General features: G+C 43.6%; 1 protein-coding gene across 2 annotated transcripts in view; it reads left to right on the top strand.

The window, feature by feature from the left end:
* The window catches only part of LOC118357612 (MAGUK p55 subfamily member 2-like), a 110,096-nt gene extending 100,896 nt beyond the window's left edge, over nt 1-9,200 (top strand). For both annotated transcript variants that reach the window (XM_035734900.2, XM_035734901.2), the window contains 3 exons: nt 37-239; nt 655-783; nt 4,997-9,200. In XM_035734900.2, coding sequence (XP_035590793.1) covers nt 37-239; nt 655-783; nt 4,997-5,173 — 509 coding nt within the window. In that variant the 3' untranslated portion in view covers nt 5,174-9,200. The remainder of the gene's footprint in view (nt 1-36; nt 240-654; nt 784-4,996) is intronic.
* The last annotated feature ends 10,533 nt before the right edge of the window (nt 9,201-19,733 follow it).

Raw genomic sequence — 19,733 nt, 5'->3', positions numbered from 1 at the left:
AACAACCGTCAATCTCTCTTTATTACCTGTTTCCAGTTACTTCGAGGAAACCCAAGGTGGATGAGAAAGATGGACAGATGTATTCGTTCATGACTCGCACTGAGATGGATACGGACATTAAGAACGGACGCTTCCTGGAGCACGGCGAGTACGACGGGAACCTCTACGGCACCAAGATCAACTCCATCCATGAGGTGGTGGATGCTGGAAAGATCTGCATCCTGGATGTCAACCCACAGGTAGACTATAGCATCTGGGTATCTTTATTCATTCATGGGTGTAATACTCCAGACACAATGTCTAGAGAATAGGTTGATCTTGACCTTTTTCTTTCTTTTTGAAAGGACAACAGAATTGGGTCCCCCCTTCGTATGTTATTGTTTTATTGAGATTGTTGTCTACATTACCACTATGCCAAACTTTGGCACATAGATCAGTGAAGTAATAGGATTATTATAGAACGTTCTTATTTTTTTTTCAACCAAAGCCAAGGTTTACATTACGGAGATGAAATGGAAGGAATGGAAAACTTTTTAATGTGTCTCAATATTCCCAAGTGGTTCATAGCTAATTTGATTAGCTCGTTACTGCATTAGCATCTACTACTAATGTATGATTAAAACTGCGTTTCAACTATGTCATTTCTTTCTGCAGGCACTTAAGGTTCTGCGTACATCTGAGTTCCTTCCCTACGTGGTGTTTATTGAGGCTCCAGATTATGAGGTCCTCAAAGCCATGAATAAGTCTGCCAAAGAAGCCGGAGTGGTGACGAAGCAGTTAACGGTGAGTCCCAGACAGACTGGACAGTTGTATCATAGCTACATCATTGTTCCAGTTAGCAGAATATGTTGTTTGAAACACGTTAAAATGTATGACTGGTATGTTGAACATGCAATAACCCTAGCAAATCATCTTATTTAATTACAGTTTTTCTCAATCGCTAAAACACTAAAACCCAAGTTCCCAGTTGCCTGGACTCATTTAGCTAATTATGCAGTCTGTTGTCAATACCTTAAACCATTTCACATGATAAAACACAATTTGCAGACTTTCAGCAAAACTCTAAACACACAAAATAAGCCAGTTCAGAGAGCAAACAGGTTGTTGAAGGTGGGAAGGAGAAAGTCTGAGAATGGATACTGTAGTACAGTGCATTGTAGGCTGTATACTGTACAATGGATGACTTGTATGGCCCTGAACATTGTGCTTTCCATTTATTAACAGTACTGACTGCTCAATAGATTTTGACTGGTTGCAGGTTCATATCAACAAAGAACAAGAATTACAGTATCACAGAGACAAAGGACAAGTTTGTGAGATGCAGGGTACAGTACTGTAAAAATAGGGGTACAAGGAGGAGGAAGAACAAAAAACAAAATTGCAAAGAGCAAAGCAGAGTAGTATTTTCTGATCAATTTTGAGCTACTATGATAGAACATGTTTTCGTTCATCAAAGGACAATGATGGAAAAATATGAATATTTTTTGGGATTAAAAATGTACTTCTCCATGAGAATTGTATGTTTTGAACAATGTGTTTTCTATTTTTCGGCGTATTGTTTACTGACTGCTTGAGAGTGTATATCATTTTGATCACTTTGTTTATGATTCGAGAGCAGTGTTTGATTTTGAACACAGGTAAAACTGTTTCGAGGCGAATGTTTCATTTTGCAAGAGGAGTCAGAGGTTATGTAAATAGTGCATGAAGATGAGGTTTTGTGTTTAATGTTTTCAGGAAATGGAGCAAGATTTAAGTAATTGTGTTTTAGCAATTGAGAAAAACTGTAATAAGCCCATTAACACCTTATTAATTTCTGACTGTGTACCACTAATCTCAGTGTTACATCACCCCTTGTTACCATCTCGGTCATGTCATAGTATCAGTTTGACCTGATGTACAGTGCTACATCAGCACCCCTACTCTCAGACGCTTTTTGAATGGGCACAATTATTTGTACGCAAATAAGTCATATTTGTCCGTGATTTTATTATAATTGTGATTTTATTTATTATAATTTATTTATTTCACCTTTATTTAACCAGGTAGGCCAGTTGAGAATAAGTTCTCATTTACAACTGTGACCTGGCCAAGATAAAGCAAAGCAGTGCGATATAAACAACAACACGGAGTTACACATGGAATAAACAAACATACAGTCAATAACACAATAGAAAAAAGTATATACTGTATACAGTGTGTGCAAATGAGGAGGTAAGGCAATAAATAGGAAATAGTAGCAAAGTAATTACAATTTAGAAAATTAACACTGCAGTGATAGATGTGCAGGTAATGATGTGCAAGTAGAAATGCTGAGGTGCAAAAAAGTAAATAAAAACAATATGAGGATGAGGTAGGTAGATTGGATGGGCCATTTACAGATGGGCTGTGTACAGCTGCAGCGATCGACAAGCTGCTCAGATGCTTAAAGTTAGTAAGGGAGGAAAAAGTCTCCAACTTCAGCGATTTTTGGAATTCATTCCAGTCATTGGCAGCAGAGAACTGGAAGGAAAGGTGGCCAAAGAGGTGTTGGCTTTGGGAATGACCAGTGAGATATACCTGCTGGAGCGCTTGCTACGGATGGGTGTTGTTATAGTGACCAGTAAGCTGAGATAAGGCGGAGCTTTACCTAGCATAGACTTATAGATGACCTGGAGCCAGTGGGTCTGGCGATGATTATGTAGCGAGGGCCAGCTGACGAGAGCATACAGGTCGCAGTGGTGGGTGGTATATGGGGCTTTGGTGACAAAACGGATGGTGCTGTGATAGACTGCACCCAGTTTGCTGAGTAGAGTGTTGGAGGCTATTTTGTAAACGACATCGCCAAAGTCGAGGATCGGTAGGATCGTCAGTTTTACGAGGGTATGTTTGGCAGCATAAGTGAAGGAGACTTTGTTGTGAATTAGGAAGCCGATTCTAGATTTAATTTTGGATTGGAGATGATTAATAGGACTCTGGAAGGAGTTTACAGTCTAGCCAGACACCTAGGTATTTGTAGTCATCCACATAATCTAGGTCAGAACCGTCCAGAGCAGTGATGCTATTTGGGCAGGCGTGTGCAGGCAGCGATCGGTTGAAAAGCATGCATTTAGTTTTACTAGCGTTTAAAAGCAGTTGGAGGCCACGGAAGGAGAGTTGTATGGCATTGAAGCTTGTTTGGAGGTTAGTTAACAGTGTCCAAAGAAGGGCCAGATGTATACAGAATAGTGTTGTCTGCGTAGAGGTGGATCAGGGAATCACCCGCAGCAAGAGCGACATCGTTGATATATACAGAGAAGAGAGTCGGCCCGAGAATTGAACCCTGGGGTACCCCCATAGAGACTGCCAGAGGTCCGGATAACAGGCCCTCCGATTTGACACACTGAACTCTATCTGAGAAATAGTTGGTGAACCAGGCGAGGCTGTCATTTGAGAAACCAAGGCTGTTGAGTCTGCCGATAAGAATACGGTGATTGACAGAGTCAAAAGCCTTGGCCAGGTCGATGAAGGCGGCTGCACAGTACTGTCTTTTATCGATGGTGGTTATGATATCGTTTAGTACCTTGGGTGCCCCTCAGCCACGCTCGTGACCAGCTCGGAAACCGGATTGCACAGCGGAGAAGGTGCGGTGGGATTCGAAATGGTCAGTGATCTGTTTGTTAACTTGGCTTTCAAAGACTTCAGAAAGGCAGGGCAGGATGGATATAGGTCTATAACATTTTGGGTCTAGAGTGCCACCCCCTTTGAAGAGGGGGATGATGCGGCAGCTTTCCAATCTTTAGGGATCTCGGACGATACAAAAGAGAGTTGAACAGACTGGTAATAGGTGTTGCAACAATGGCGGCGGATAATTTTAGAAAGAGAGGGTCCAGATTGTCTAGCCCAGCTGATTTATACGGGTCCAGGTTTTGCAGCTCTTTCAGAACATCTGCTAACTGGATTTGGGTGAAGGAGAAGCTGGTAAGGCTTGGGCAAGTAGCTGCGGTGGGTGCGGAGCTGTTGGCTGGGGTTGGGGTAGCCAGGAGGAAAGCATGGCCAGCCATAGAGAAATGCTTTTTGAAGTTCTTGATTATCGTGGATTTATCGGTGGTGACAGTGTTTCCTAGCCTCAGTGTAGTGGGAAGCTGGGAGGAGGTGCTCTTATTCTCAAAGGACTTTACAGTGTCCCAAAACTTTTTGGAGTTAGAGCTACAGGATTCACATTTCTGTTTGAAAAAGCCACCCATTGCTTTCCTAACTGACTGCGTGTATTGGTTCCTGACTTCCCTGAAGAGTTGCGTATCGCGGGGACTATTCGATGCTAGTGCAGTCCGCCACAGGACGTTTTTGTGCTGGTCGAGAGCAGTCAGGTCTGGAGTGAACCAAGGGCTATACCTGTTCTTAGTTCTACATTTTTTGAATGGGGCATGCTTGTTTAAGATGGTGAGGAAATTAGTTTTAAAGAACGACCAGGCATCCTCTACTGACGGGATGTGGTCAATATCTTTCCAGGATACCCGGGCCAGGTCGATTAGAAAGGCCTGCTTGCAGAAGTGTCTTAGGGAGCGTTTGACAGTGATTAGGGGTGGCCGTTTGACCGCGGATGCAGGCAATGAGGCACTGATCGCTGAGATTATGATTGAGAACAGCAGAGGTGTATTTGGTGGGCAAGTTGGTCAGGATAATATCTATGAGGGTGCCCATGTTTACAGATTTAGGGTTGTACCTGGTGGGTGCCTTGATAATTTGTGTGAGATTGAGGGCATCTAGCTTCGATTGTAGGACTGCCGGGTGTTAAGCATATCCCAGTTTAGGTCACCTAACAGAACTAACTCTGAAGATAGATGAGGGGCAATCAATTCACATATGGTGTCCAGGGCACAGCTGGGAGCTGGGGGGGTCTATGACTTGCGGCAACAGTGAGAGACTTATTTCTGGAGAGAAACATTTTTAAAATTAGAAGCTCAAACTGTTTGGGTGTAGAACTCTATCATAGACCTCCTATCACCATTATCATCACCATGTTGTTCCTCCCATGCAGGACTCTGAGCTGAAGAGGACATTGGATGAGAGCGAGAAGATCCAGCGTGCCTACGGACATTTCTTTGACCTGAAAATCATCAATGACAGCCTAGAGGGGGCCTTCTGCGGCCTGAAGACGGCACTGGAGAGACTGAGCTCAGAGCAGCAGTGGGTTCCTGTCAGCTGGGTCTTCTAAAGGCCAATCAATCAGAGGTCAGGGCTAGAGGTCAGGAGGTCAGAATAGGGGTCAAAGGTCTGAGGAGTTGGCAGGCAGAGTGGGACCAATTAGGAGAGAGTAAATTGTAAAAGAGGTGAGTTTCCCTCAGCAGCGTGTAACGCTATACGATGTGCAAGTTACGTCAATTTTAGTTCTGTTTCCCTTGTTTTGTAGGCTAAAAATGAGCCTCAAATTTGCATCGTCCAAGTCATGAAAACGTGGTCATTTAAGATATATGTGAAATTGTATACTCTAGCATATGATGGATTTCAATGTATTTGATGGCCAAGAAGAAGCATGAAGCCGAAAAGTGAAATCCGTTTCATTAGAACTACAAATCTTTCGGCAGCTCGCCAGGTCTACAATTATTATTTTTTTTGCATTAAAAAAAAAGTACCGGCTGGCAATGTTCATTAACAAAAACCGCGTAATCTAATATACAACACATCAAACAGCCTGTAAGTAACGAGTTCTTCCTGTGAGAGTTAGCTACTGCGTGATCTACAATGTCACCCCACATCCGGAAGATGGATAAAAAGAGGATAAAAATGTGTTTCAAACACTTATTTGATAGTGAGGGACACATTCAACCCGACATATCATACTGTCCTTGACATTATGGATCTGCATTTGTTGATGGGAAATGTTTTTTTTTTGTTAGTGAAACCCGAATAGTTTACGTTTGTTTGATGAAGGGATCCAGGCTACAGTTCTTTCCACAACTTGGCATCAATAAAGAGTAAAAGTTCAAATGTTTCATGTAAATCTTAATAGAAATGCCTATTAGCAGGACCAAACGAGTAAGTTCTCGGCTAGAGCATGCATGCTCCGGCATGCTGTCAAAGCAGCAGGAGACGAAGTTCAAAAGGAGACTTTCCTACCTTTCTGCCATGTGTCTTACTTCTTGAGCGTCAAATATTTTTAGCGAAGGCATTGATATGACTAAATCACGAATATGAATATGATATGTCATAAATATCTTAAATCACATTGTTTTCCTCAATTTGATTATAAAAGTCTTCATTACCATTCAAAAGATCTGGGCCCGGTTTCCCAATAGTTTCCCCAATAGTAACTTAGGCATACGAGTGTTTTTAACATTTCTATCGTTCCTTACAACGGCCGAATATGTAACATGCGTTTCCCAAAACACCACGCAGAGAGAATGTTTGCTAAATGCGTCGTTGGAGCGTGTGTCGATACTGATAGGGTCGAAAGAAAGGCAGTGCTGCTCTCGGATCGGCTTTAGATATTTCAGGCTGCTTATTCTAACACGTATCCAATAATAATGCACACAATTTGGCACATCATTGCACATGTTGCGACACATAATGACAAATAGTGAGGCCAAATTTACAAAGAGTAGCTGAACCTAAAATAGAACTGATTGAACATAAAATGTATTTCAATATGATTGAAATACTGTACATAGGTGTTAGGGTCGTCGTCGTGGAAATGACCGGACCAAGGTGGAGCCTGGTGGGCGTACATTTTCCTTTATTTAATATAAATGTCGCCAACAAAACAAGAAACAAAGAAACGACCGTGAAGCTTCCTAGGGCTATAGTGCCACTAACAAAGTCAACTACCCACAAAATACAAAGGAAAAAAGGCTGCCTAAGTATGATTCCCAATCAGAGACAGCGATAGACAGCTGTCCCTGATTGAGAAACATACCCGGCCAAAACGTGGAAACAGAAAATCTAGAAATAAAGAAACTAGAATGCCCACCCTAGTCACACCCTGGCCTACCCACAATAAAGAATAAATGCCTCTCTATGGCCAGGGCGTGACAATAGGCCCTTGCAGCCTATATTATTTATATTTTAATGCAGTCATCTTAGTTTTCATTTGAAGCATTGTTTGTCATTTGCTTGGTTGTAACAATTGCAAAGACATTGCCAACGTTGTATTTGTAGTCGACTTCGTTGTGAAATTATCGGTGGTCACAGAGAGACAGCTAAACATCTTAACTCTATGTTTAGCGGAGATCTCTGTATGAGTGGGTGGTTAAGATAGCGCCGACCAAGGGCGCCTCGCCTCGAGCTCTGATTAAACAGGCTTCTACTTTTTGTTGTGTATTTCTACAGTTTTTTTTTTCAAATTTTCATAATCATTTTACTTCATGCATTACTACATACACCCGGGTAGAACTATTAGAATATGAATCACTTGGTACTCACCGTCCACCCCGACCTCCCCGAATCCGTGAGAAATTGAAACAATGGACTAGCTTCTTTGGCGAGGTGCCTAGCTGCTTGCGAGGTCTACCTGAGAGTAAGGAAGCAAAGACACGAACGGAGAGTGGGATCTTAGTGAGATTAAGACGCTGTGCGCCCCGTCCTACATTACCGAGCATATTACTCGCCAATGTTCGGTCATTAAATGAACAAAATTGACAAACTCAGAGTGAGGATCTCCTTCCAGAGGGACATCCGATCCTGCAACATACCTTTCTGAGATTTGGCTTTCCTCCGACATCCAAACGGATTATATACAACCAGCGGGCTCTCTCTGGCAAGAGCAAAGGTGTTGGGCTCTGCTTTATGACCAATAAAGGACCAATGGAGGAAATGTACATGAACTTGCGAGCTTCTGCTCCCCCTATTTGGAATACTTGGTTATCAAATGTCGCCCTTTTTAGCTCCCGAGAGAGTTCTCAGTCCGACACCTAAAAGGATCTCAAAGATCTTCATTAGACCCTGAACAAACTGGAGACCTCGTTCCCGGAGGCAACGATCATTGTTGCGGTGGACTTTAACAAAAGTAATTTGAGAGCTGTGCACCCAAATTATTACCAACACGACGACTGTCTATTTTGTGGAAATTCTACTCCTGACCACTGCTACACACCTTTCGACGTGGTTATAAGGCCCTCTCCCATCCTCCTTTCGTTAAATCCGACCATGACTCCATCTTGCTTCTCTCCACCTACAAACAAGAACTCAAGAAGGAAGTTCCGGTGGACAGGTCTGTACAGAGTTGGACCAATCAGAATTAACGCTCCAAGACTGTTTTGATCACATGGACTGGAATATGTTTTGGGTCACCTCTGGAGATAAAATCAATGAATACGCCGACTCAGTCACCGGATTCATACGAAAATGCATAGATGACGTGATACCAATAGTGTCTTTCAAAACGTTCCTGAATTAAAAACGACAGATTGATAGCAGCCTTGTAGGAAAACTGAAAGAGAGCGATGCTGCTTATAAACAGGGCAAGGTTACCAGGGACAAATAGTTTGGTTAAACAGTACAATAAGACCTACTCTGATCGATTAAGATGGCAAAACACAAGTATAGGGACAAAGTGGAGAGGCAATTCAGCGGGTCAAACACAAGGCATGTGTGGCAGGTCACCAATGCCACCCTACCGGAGGCGCTAAACACCTTTTTCTCACGTTTTGAGCACAATGACCCTGAGCTGCCCAGGAAAGCCCATGATGACAATGTGGGCTACACACTCAGTCTCCACTGAGGCCGTACTGCAGATGCCATTCTGTCATCATAAAGTGCTTTGAGAGGCTAGTCAAAGACCATATCACCTCCCTCCCCGACACACTCGACCCTCTCTTGTTCGCCTACCACCCTGGCAGATCCACAAACAACGCAATCGCCATTGACACTGCACACTTCCCTTATCCACCTGGACAAAAGCAATGCACAAAGCAATGCACAAACAATATGCCATCATATTATTATATGTGAGGATGCTGTTCATCGACTACAGCTCGTTCAATACCATAGTGCCCTATAAGCTCATTACAAAGCTCACGGCCATGGGTCTGAACTCGTCCATATGTACCTGGGTCCTGCACTTCTTGACGGGTCTTCCATCTCCCCCTGCCACTCCCCCATGGACATTTCCTCCCCACACCCCCTCAACGGTTATTTACCTTACATGCTTCTGTATGGACATTTTCCCCCCCAGCCCCCCAACTGACTTTTACTCTGGCCCCATCATTCATCACTGTTGCAGTTGTTAATATATATATTATAGATTTTTTTTTAAAGATGTTTTATTTATTTTCTTTCAATTGGTCCATACACACCTTATGGTCAGTGCCCCAAACCACAAAATGGATTATAACATTGTGTCATTCTGAACTTTATCCGCAATGTAATTTGTAAAGATTCTAAAGACCTGCATCATGATGCTAAGAGCTTTGCCGTTTGTAAAAAGACGTATTTCGGTGGTTGTTTAGTGTTCTTTGTACGTCCTGGAACTCAGAAAGTCAATCGCTGCTAAGTTTCTCAAAACCAAAGTGAAAGTGTCTGGACCTTTCAATAGCATGCCATTTACAGTACATCTTTTAAGATGCTTCTGGGGAACCCGGGCCCAGGGACATAGATACGGACGTATGACATAGGAACGCATCACTTTCATGGGGTATTGGTTGGAGGCCTGTTGTAAAAGGGCCCATTCAGATGCTCCAGTGCAAGGGGTTTGCCTCATGGTAGACTGTTGCACAAATTATAGTTCCTCCACAGACATGATATTGAACTGTAATTTCTGTAAAAATGATAAGCCTAATTTACATAAAAAAATATATTAACAAAATATATATTGGTATTTGTTGTGGAGGCGTTAGAGGTGTTTTGAGGTACAGTGCGTAGCATGTGAGTGATAAGAGTGACAGTATGTTATATAGGTTGAAGTAGGCTTATATATTTAGCAAATACTGTACTGGAGTTCTTGGAGTATAATGAACATTGTTATACTACCAGGAGTTCACTGAACATTTTTAGACTTACCAAATATTTATTTATTAAAGAAAATTGGGGCCTTACCAAATCTTACAAAAACGATGTACTGCAATGTTTACATTCAGTGTTTCATTTTATGGCCAACTGTAACTATTCTTCATATGAAATGTTGTATGTTTGGTCATATGATCATACCATTGTAAATAATTGACAATTGTTGATCTTACTGTACTTATTCTTTATTAATGTTCTTTGTTGAAAAATTACGATGGCATAGCAATAGCAATACATGATCTGAGATAAATATACACAAATGCCTGCATGAATGCATAGGCACACACGCAAAGACATTCACACAGCAATCAACAACGCATCCTTCTGTTGAATTTACCTGGTTGCAGCACATGATCTATTTTCTTACTCCGAGATTGGAATATTTTACTGTCAGCTTTCATTTCTTTGTTCTTTGTTGCCATGTTTTTATCAAATATGTTGTTTTTTAAATGGTTTATTGTGTGAGATGTTGGAAATAATTCCGTTCGTGATCTTTGTAGCATAGACCACAATCAGTAAGTATTAATTTAGTCCCCTAAGAAATGTTTTAGATCATTTAAATAATGTGTAATTTAAATCATGTGTAATTTAAATAATGTGTACTTTAAATCATGTGTAATTTAAATCATGTGTACTTGTTTGATTACTGTTCGCACTTCATTTTCAAAAGTTCTTAATGTGAACTATCACTTATAGTGTCTGACTGTTTCTGGGAAGAACATTCGTTTTGATGGACTCATTTATTTTATTATCAATGTTGGTTATACAGAGGCCAAAGATGGACAACTTGTGTTTAATTTAATTAATTTAGCCCCTTTTTTCGAGGTATTCAATTGGTAGTTAGTCTTGTCTCATCACTCCAACTCCTGTACAGACTCAGGAGAGGTGAAGGTGAAGCCGTGCATCCTCCGAAACACAACCCAACCAAGCCGCACTGCTTCTTGACACAATGCCCACTTAACCCGGAAGCCAGCCGCACCAATGTGTCGGAGGAAACACCATACACCTGGCAACCATGTCAGCGTGCACTCCGCCCGGCCCGCCACAGGGGTCGCTAGTGCGCGATGGGACAGGGACATCCCTGCCAGCCAAGCCCTCCCCTAACCCGGACGATGCTGGGCCATTTGTGCACCACCCCATAGGTCTCCCGGTTGCGGCCGGCTGCATAAGAGCCTAGACTCAAACCCAGATCTCTGGTGGCACAGCTAGAACTGCAATGCAGTGCCTTAGAGGAGGCCCCCAGATGACGGCTTTTAACAAGAAACATTTTTTCAAACACTTTTTCCCGGTTGGCCGATCTACTATATTATTATTATATAATAATTATTTTAAGAGATCTCTCTATTGCCAGGTGTAGTTGTGCAGGTCAAAACAGTGAATGTGCTCTTTTGAATGAGATTGTGTAACTTAGTGCTTTAGTGACGCTACATCTGTTCTTTTTTGGGGGTAAAAAATAGTATTTTCTAATTACAGAAACTATTTTAGTCTTGTGAGGTGTGTTGAAATGCTTTGGTAGAAAATCTGCTGATATAACTGCAACAAAAAGAAATGGGGCAGACTAACTTAAAGGGGGAATTTGCAGATCTAACACCACCAAAGCGAACACCCCAGCACTGTTTTGGTCAACAGCTGAAGGACGGGGCTGGAGAAATGTAACCACTCTCAAATTCATAGATAGAGCTATGGACGCAAGGACTTGAGATCAAAATAATAGTTTTCACCTAGCCCTATAAATAGTACACCAAATGCATCATATTTTATACTTTTACATTAGGATATTGTCTTTAAAATATCTATAACCTCATGTTATTGCTCACATACTGATTTGATGTGTAGTATCCAGTACATCCACATCTGAGTATTAAGTGAAATGAGTTGTTTTCCCTTTGATAGTGGTGCAGATCACAAACAGAATGAAACAGAAAAATAAAGACTTACTTTATTGAACCAAGTAACCAACTGTCAGTGTCCATCATAGTCTGTTGTTGTGATAGGTCTCTCTCTATGTGGAGAATACAGAAAATAGCATTCTGAGGCAGGGGCGGACTGGGACAAACATTCAGCCTTGGCATTTTAGCCACTAGTCCACATTCTCCTTTGTTCTCCTCTGTATACCTTATATCAGCTTAACTACATGTTCAAATAAGTGCATGCCATGTGTTCCCCCTTGCCCATGTAGCTAAGTGTTTAAATATTAGACTACATATAATTATATAGAAGAAAACAGAGAGAGAAAGAGAGCAAGAGACTGCAAGTTCCTTAATGTTTTGGCTGTATAATACAGCCAATGGCTACATTAAGGAACTGACAGTCTCTCTCTCTCTGCCTATCTCTGTTTTCTTCTATTGAATTCAATATACAACCTTCTGTGTTTGTCATAGAACGATGCAGGGACTAGTTTATGTGAATGCGCATAGATTTCTACCACTGTGGTACGTTTGACAGTGACACACGCGTCTTTCTGATAAGAAGCGATGGGCCTTTCAGCGAATGAAATAAGCTGGAGATAGGCGGGACTTTCCGGCCTTCAGTGGTGGTGGTGATGTAATGTGATTCCACTATAGTAGGTATGAAATGTATTTCATACAATATACAGCCACAATATACAGCCACAATATTTGGCCTAACTGGCAGCAGTGTGTCAGTGTGCATTACTGTGTCTTTCTCTGTTTTCTCTCACAGACACAGCACTCGGACAAGCAGTACCAGAACTATTAGCAAATAAGTCTGTTCATTTCACAAATTTAGCAGCGTCGGCATCGAGCCCTTTTTTTGGTCTCAAATGTTTTCGGCACTACCTTTCTGCTTTTCTGTTCTGACTGAGTGACTTGACAGAGAGTCAGAGTGGGTTTCACTCCCTTTGATGGTGTGCATTTTACTTTATATGTGAATTCGCAACATACATACATACCTGCATACATACATACATACATACATACATACATACATACATACATACATACATACATACATACATACATACATACACTACCGTTCAAAGGTTTGGGGTCACTTACAAATGTCCTTGATTTTTTAAGAAAAGCATATTTTTTTGTCCATTATAATAACATAACATTGATCAGAAATTGAGTGTAGACATTGTTAATGTTGTAAATGACTATTGTAGCTGGAAACGGCTGTCACGAATATTACCGAAGGTGACTCCCCTTCTTGTTCGGGTGGCGCTCGGCGGTCGTCGTCGCCGGTCTACTAGCTATCACCGATCCTTTGTTCTGTGTTCCTTTGGTTTTGTCTGATTGGTAGCACCTGTTTCTTGTTTGGTTGTTAGGGTGGGGTTATATAAGTTTGTTCAGCCCGCTTCTGTTTCGTGCAGGCTTGTTCGTCTGTTTTGTGTTAGAGTGATTTTTGTTTGCATTTTCGGGTTTCGTGCTGTCCGTTATTAATTCTGATCATTTGTTTTCCTACTTTTGTTCATGTTATTTTTCCTGGACATTGAAGCGTGTTTTTCCCACATCCTTTTGCTCTCTGCGCCTGACTCCACACCTCTTCACTCATTAATCGTAACAACGGCAGATTTTTTCATGGAATATCTACATAGGCATACAGAGGCCCATTATCAGCAACCATAACTCCTGTGTTCCAATGGCACGTTGTGTTAGCTAATCTCTTCCGAGAAGGCCAGCATCCCAGAGCCGCATCTTCAATGTTGATGCTGAGACTGGTGTTTTGTGGGTACTATTTAATGAAGCTGCCAGTTGAGAACTTGTGAGGTGTCTGTTTCTCAAACTAGACACTAATGTACTTGTCCTCTTGCTCAGTTGTGCACCGGGGCCTCCCACTCCTCTTTCTATTCTGGTTAGAGTTTGTACTGTTCTGTGAAGGGAGTAGTACACAGCTTTGTACGAGATCTTCAATTTGTTGGCAATTTCTCACATGGAATAGCCTTCATTTCTCAGAACAAGAATAGACTGACGAGTTTCAGAAGAAAGTATTTTGTTTCTGGACATTTTGAGCCGTAATCGAACCCACAAATGCTGATGCTCCAGATACTCAACTAGTCTAAAGAAGGCCAGATTTATTGCTGCTTTAATCAGAACAACAGTTTTCATCTGTGCTAACATAATTGCAAAGGGGTATTCTAATGATCAATTTAGCCTTTTAAAATGATAAACTTGGATTAGCCAACACAACGTGCCATTGGAACACAGGAGTGATGGTTGCTGATAATGGGCCTCTGTAGATATTCCATAAATCAGCCATTTCCAGCTACAATAGTCACTTACAACATTAACAATGTCTACACTGTATTTCTGATCAATTTGATGTTATTTTAAAAATGGACAAAAATGAGCTTTTCTTTTAAAAAAGGACATTGCTAAGCAAACCCAAATGTTTGAACAGTAGTCTATATATACTGTAGGTTGGTACAATGAGAAGATTCCATTCAATTGATATTTTATAGATCAATTGTGATGTTTTTTTTTCTTCAGAATCCCTCATTTAAATGTACAGTATGTCCCATCTTGAGACAATTTAGACTAATGTCCATCTGTTACTGGTAATGTGCATTATCACTGGTTTAATTAACTACAGTACTGGTCATACCCCATCGCTACTCCAACTTGTCCTGTGCTTACCTGTAGAGACCATTATTGATGCTGGCAGAGGAGGGTTCCCCAGGCTAGGTAGCAGGAGCAACTGGACACTCCACCGGGCCACAGCTCCATGTACTCTGCACGTTCTCTGTTCTCTTCCCAGGCCACAGCTCCATGTACTCTGCACGCTCTCTGTTCTCTTCCCAGGCCACAACTCCATGTACTCTGCACGCTCTCTGTTCTCTTCCCAGGCCACAGCTCCATGTACTCTGCACGCTCTCTGTTCTCTTCCCAGGCCACAACTCCATGTACTCTGCACGCTCTCTGTTCTCTTCCCAGGCCACAGCTCCATGTACTCTGCACGCTCTCTGTTCTCTTCCCAGGCCACAGCTCCATGTACTCTGCACGCTCTCTGTTCTCTTCCCAGGCCACAGCTCCATGTACTCTGCACGCTCTCTGTTCTCTTCCCAGGCCACAGCTCCATGTACTCTGCACGCTCTCTGTTCTCTTCCCAGGCTGCAGCTCATTGAGCTGGGGAAGACAAAAAATTGGGAAAACATCACAACCATATTATTGCTCTAAAGTCAGCATCTAGATAGATAGCTGACACAACAAGATGGCCGAATAACATTGCAATGGCGGCATTGAATTACAGACTAAGTAAGTGCTAATGAGCACGAGTGCTAATAATACCAGAGACTTGTCATGTCAATGATGTAGACTGCTATATATTATTCATAGAGAGAGAGTATTGTTTATGTGCTGCTGGCATTGTCAAGTCAATAACATATTACTTTAACAAATATCAATGCTAAGTCTAATGGGATACATTTCTCCACAAGGGAAAATGTATTGTCTGGTGTAGCGGACCCTGGGCTCCCGGCCAGCTTTGGGAGGGCTCGTTAATTTGGTGCAAACCCAACTTTGTTACTGTGGTAAAGTCTCTCTCCGAGCTTATTTCCCCTGATGGATCTACAGCCTGGGAAACTGCACAGGTATTACAACACTTAGTTTGGGTCCCAAATGGCACGCTGTTACCTACAGTGAGACTAGGGTGCCATTTGGGACACACATTTGTGTATTCCCAACCAAATATATTGTACTTCTATTGAACAAAAGTCCTATGCTGTACACTAGTCTCATGAAGTAACTTGTGAAACAGTACAGTATGGTATCTTAACTCTTTTTTTTCATACAAACAATGCCCTCCTGCTTAAACATTAAGGGAAATCATAAAATGTGATATGCTGCAGGCATCTTCTTGGTATACTGTGCACACTGAGCACAGAGCAGTATACTGTACCACTCTGACAATTGCTTTCTTCCAGAATGGTACAGAGTACTATAATATAATGTATGTCCTTAGTGATAGTATATGTGTCACACCCTGATCTGTTCCACCCATCTTGTGCTTGTCTCCACCCCCACCAGCTGTCTCCCATCTGTCCCCGTTATCTCCTGTGTATTTATACCTGCGTTTTCTGTTCATCTGTTGCCAGTTTGTACTATCATGACTCAGGCTAAGACCCAGATGCAGACACAGGAGGCAGATAGTACGAGTCTCAGAGTTTCTTATAGTACAAAGGGCAGGCAAAAGAGTAGTTGAGGCAAGAAAAGGGTCGTAATCCAAATCAGAGTCAGGCAGGTACAGGACTGCGGGAAGTTTTAGGGTCAGGACAAGCAGAAAGGTTAGAACTGGGAAGACTAATACAAATAAAAAAAGATCACAGGACAGGACAAGAGGAGATAATGGGGACAAATAGGAGACACCTGGTGGTGGGTGGAGACAAGCACAACACAAGTGAAACAGATCAAGGTGTGACTGTACCACCCCTCTAGGGGCGCCACCTGGCATCCTACCTGGGCACATACCTGGTTGCCCGGGGTGCCGAGGGCTGGGTCACAAGTTGTCCATCCGGTTCCTAGCGGGGACCCAGCACCTCTCCTCCAGGCCATAACCCTCTCAGTCAACCAGGTACTGGAATCCCCTGCCTCGAGGTCTAACACTCAGGAGGCGCCTCACTGTGTATGCCGGATGGCCATCGATAAGATGGGGGTGGGCCTGGAAACAGGAGACAAAGGGCTGTGAGACAGGGGTTTAATTCTAGATACATGAAAAGTGGGATGTATATGGAGGGTGCGGGTCAACAGAAGACGAACAGCAGAGGGGCTAAGGATTTTAGAGATGGGGAAAGGGCCGATGAAATGGGGGGAAAGTTTACGAGACTCCACCCAGAGGGGCAGATCCTGAGCAGGGGCGCAGGGGTCTGGTGGAGATCCACCTGTCACCGATACCTGGAGGTGGTCTTGAGAAGAACGTTCAGGGCTCTCTTCTGGGTACGGCGACAGTGGTGGACAAACATGCGGGCCGAGGGTATACTGACCTCTATCTCTTTTTCAGGGAATAGCGGGGGCTGATATCCCATGGAATACTCGAAAGGCGAGAGACAAGTGGCCGAGCAGGGAATGGTGTTTCAGGTGTATTCCAACCACACAAGTTGCTGGCCGACAACCCAATGAGGGTGCAGAAAGCCTTCCAGAACCGTGACGAGAACTTGGTCCCGCGATTGGAGACCAAGTCCACCAGAAGTCCATGGATCCGGAAGATGTGCCGCACTATGAGCTGGGCCGTCTCCTTGGCTGAGGGTAACTTGGGAAGGGGAATGAGCTTTGGAAAACCTATCTTAAGGATAATGGTGTTGCCATCTAATGGAGGGAGGCCAGTGACGAAGTCCAGGGATATATGAGACCAGGGGCGGTGAGGAACAGGGAGTGGCTGAAGGAGGCCAGCCGGAGCTTGCCGTGGAGTCTTATTCTGAGTACACACAGTGGAGGCAGCGACTAACGCGGAGACTTCAGAAACCATGGTGGGCCACCAAAAGCGTTGTCGTACAAAGGCCAGGGTCCGACGGGGGCCAGGATGGTAGACAAGTCTGGAGGAATGAGTCTATCCAGGGCCGGGGAAAGGGCAGAGTCCGGGACAAACATCCGGTTAGCCGGGGATGTCCAATCCTCCAATGTCATCTTGAGTAGTTTTTGATTTCCCGCGTTGTATTTCCTCTCAGCGGGGTTAAGACAATGGGAAAGGAAAACACAAGGTTGCAACTTTTGGTCCTGGGCAGAATGCTGGGACAGGACAGCCCCCAATCCAATGTTCGAGGCGTTAACCTCCACCATGAACTGACGGGACGGGTCCGGATGGACTAAGATGGGAGCTGTGGTGAATCGATTCTTCAGGTTTGAGAATGCCCGGTCAGCTGTTGGAGACCACATGAACGGAAACTTGGGAGAGGTGAGTGCTAAGAGGGGGGAAGCCAGGGTGGTGTAACCCCAGATGAAGCTGCGGTAGAAATGAGCAAACCCCTGTAAACGTTGCCAGTGGGGGAGGCAGATGGACGAATACTCCCTGCTGCAAGAGAATCCTTAATGTACCTGTCCATGGTCTTGGTCTCCGGACCCGGCACAGAATAAAGCCGCCCCCGAGGCGGTGTAGTACCCGGGAGAAGGCCGATTGCGCAGTCGTAGGGTCGATGCGGAGGGAGAGATGTAGTGCGGGCCTTATTGAAAACCCCCCAGAGGTCCTGGTACTCTGCGGGAATGGCGGAGGATCCGAGGCTTCTCCCAAGCCTACAACTTGGAGCCAGCAACTTGTGTGGGTGAAATACAACTGCAACGCAGTCCCTGCATTGCAGTTGTATTTCTTCTCTGAACAAGAAGAAGAGGTCAGCATACCTTTAGCCCAAATGTTCATCCTGCCGCTATTGCCATACCCGGAAGAGAGACATTCTTTTCAAGAATCTGCGACAAGCGGAGCGCCCACCGGATCCCTGCTCCCCGCTATCTTCCCGGGCAGAGGGTATGACTTTCCCCATCTCTAAAATCCTTAGCCCCTCTGCTGTTAGTCTTTGCTTGTCCCGCACCCTCTGTATACATCCCACTTTTCATGTATCTAGAATTAAACCCTTCTCACAGCCCTTTGTCTCCTGGGTGTTGTGGCCAAGTGCTGAAGCGCTTAACGCGTAAAAATTGCCTGTCCTCGGTTGCAACACTCACCACCGAATTCCAAACTGCCTCTGGAAGCAACGTCAGCAGAAGAACTGTTCGTCGAGAGCTTCAAGAAGTGGGTTTCCATGACCGAGCAGCCGCACACAAACCTAAGATCACAATGCACAATGCCAAGCATAAGCTGGAGTGGTGTCAAGCTCGCTGCCATTGGACTCTGGAGCAGTATAAACACATTCTCTGGGGTGATGAATCATGCTTAACCATCTGGTAGTCTGATTACAGTAACAGGGTAGGTTAGGTTAGGGGGGGTATGGGTATTTGTATTTTGGGGGGGAGGGGGTATGGGTATTGTGCTGACAGTCTGCATTTTAACGTCATAGTCATTGTATAATTTCAAATTCAAAGTTCTGGAGTACAGAGCCAAAACAACAAAAAATGTGTTACTGTCCCGATACTTTTGGAACTCACCGGGGTGGCAGGGTAGCCTAGTGGTTAGAGCGTTGGACTAGTAACCGGAAGGTTCCAAGTTCAAATCCCCGAGCTGACAATCTGTCGTTCTGCCCCTGAACAGGCAGTTCCTAGGCTGTCATTGAAAATAAGAATTTGTTCTTAACTGACTTGCCTAGTTAAATAAAGGTACAATGTAAAAAAGGTAAAATACATGGATAAAGCGATACTCTTTTGAACGTCCACTAGAGGTCAGTGTTATATAATGCATTTTCTAAAGGCATCAACAGTTCATATAGGTCCATTCTCATGGGCTTGTGCGTGAACCTGTCTGCCTGTCTGCCTGCCTGCCTGCCTGTCTGTCTGTCTGTCTGCCTGCCTGCCTGCCTGTCTGTCTGTCTGTCTGTCTGTCTGTCTGTCTGTCTGTCTGTCTGTCTGTCTGTCTGTCTGCTTGTGCTATATGGATAACACTCTCTACACTCTTAGAACAATAGGTGCTATCTAGAACCTTAAAGGGTTGTCCCCATATGATAACCCTTAGAAGAACCGTTTTGGCTCCAGGTAGAACCCTTTCTACTGACGGTTTGATCTGGAACCCAAAAGCTTTCTCCTATGGGGACAACTGAAGAGTGTATACTGTATCTAAATCCATACCCTATCTCCATAATAGCATGAAATTATGATGTCAAATTCACGTTTTTACATTTAAAAAACTTGTGCATCCATAAAGTGTGCTTCCTCCTGTCTATTTGCTGCATTGTACCTTCC

This window comes from Oncorhynchus keta, chromosome 24 (genome assembly GCF_023373465.1).
Source record: "Oncorhynchus keta strain PuntledgeMale-10-30-2019 chromosome 24, Oket_V2, whole genome shotgun sequence".
Lineage (NCBI taxonomy): Eukaryota > Metazoa > Chordata > Actinopteri > Salmoniformes > Salmonidae > Oncorhynchus > Oncorhynchus keta.
This window is presented reverse-complemented; position numbering and strand designations above follow the sequence as displayed.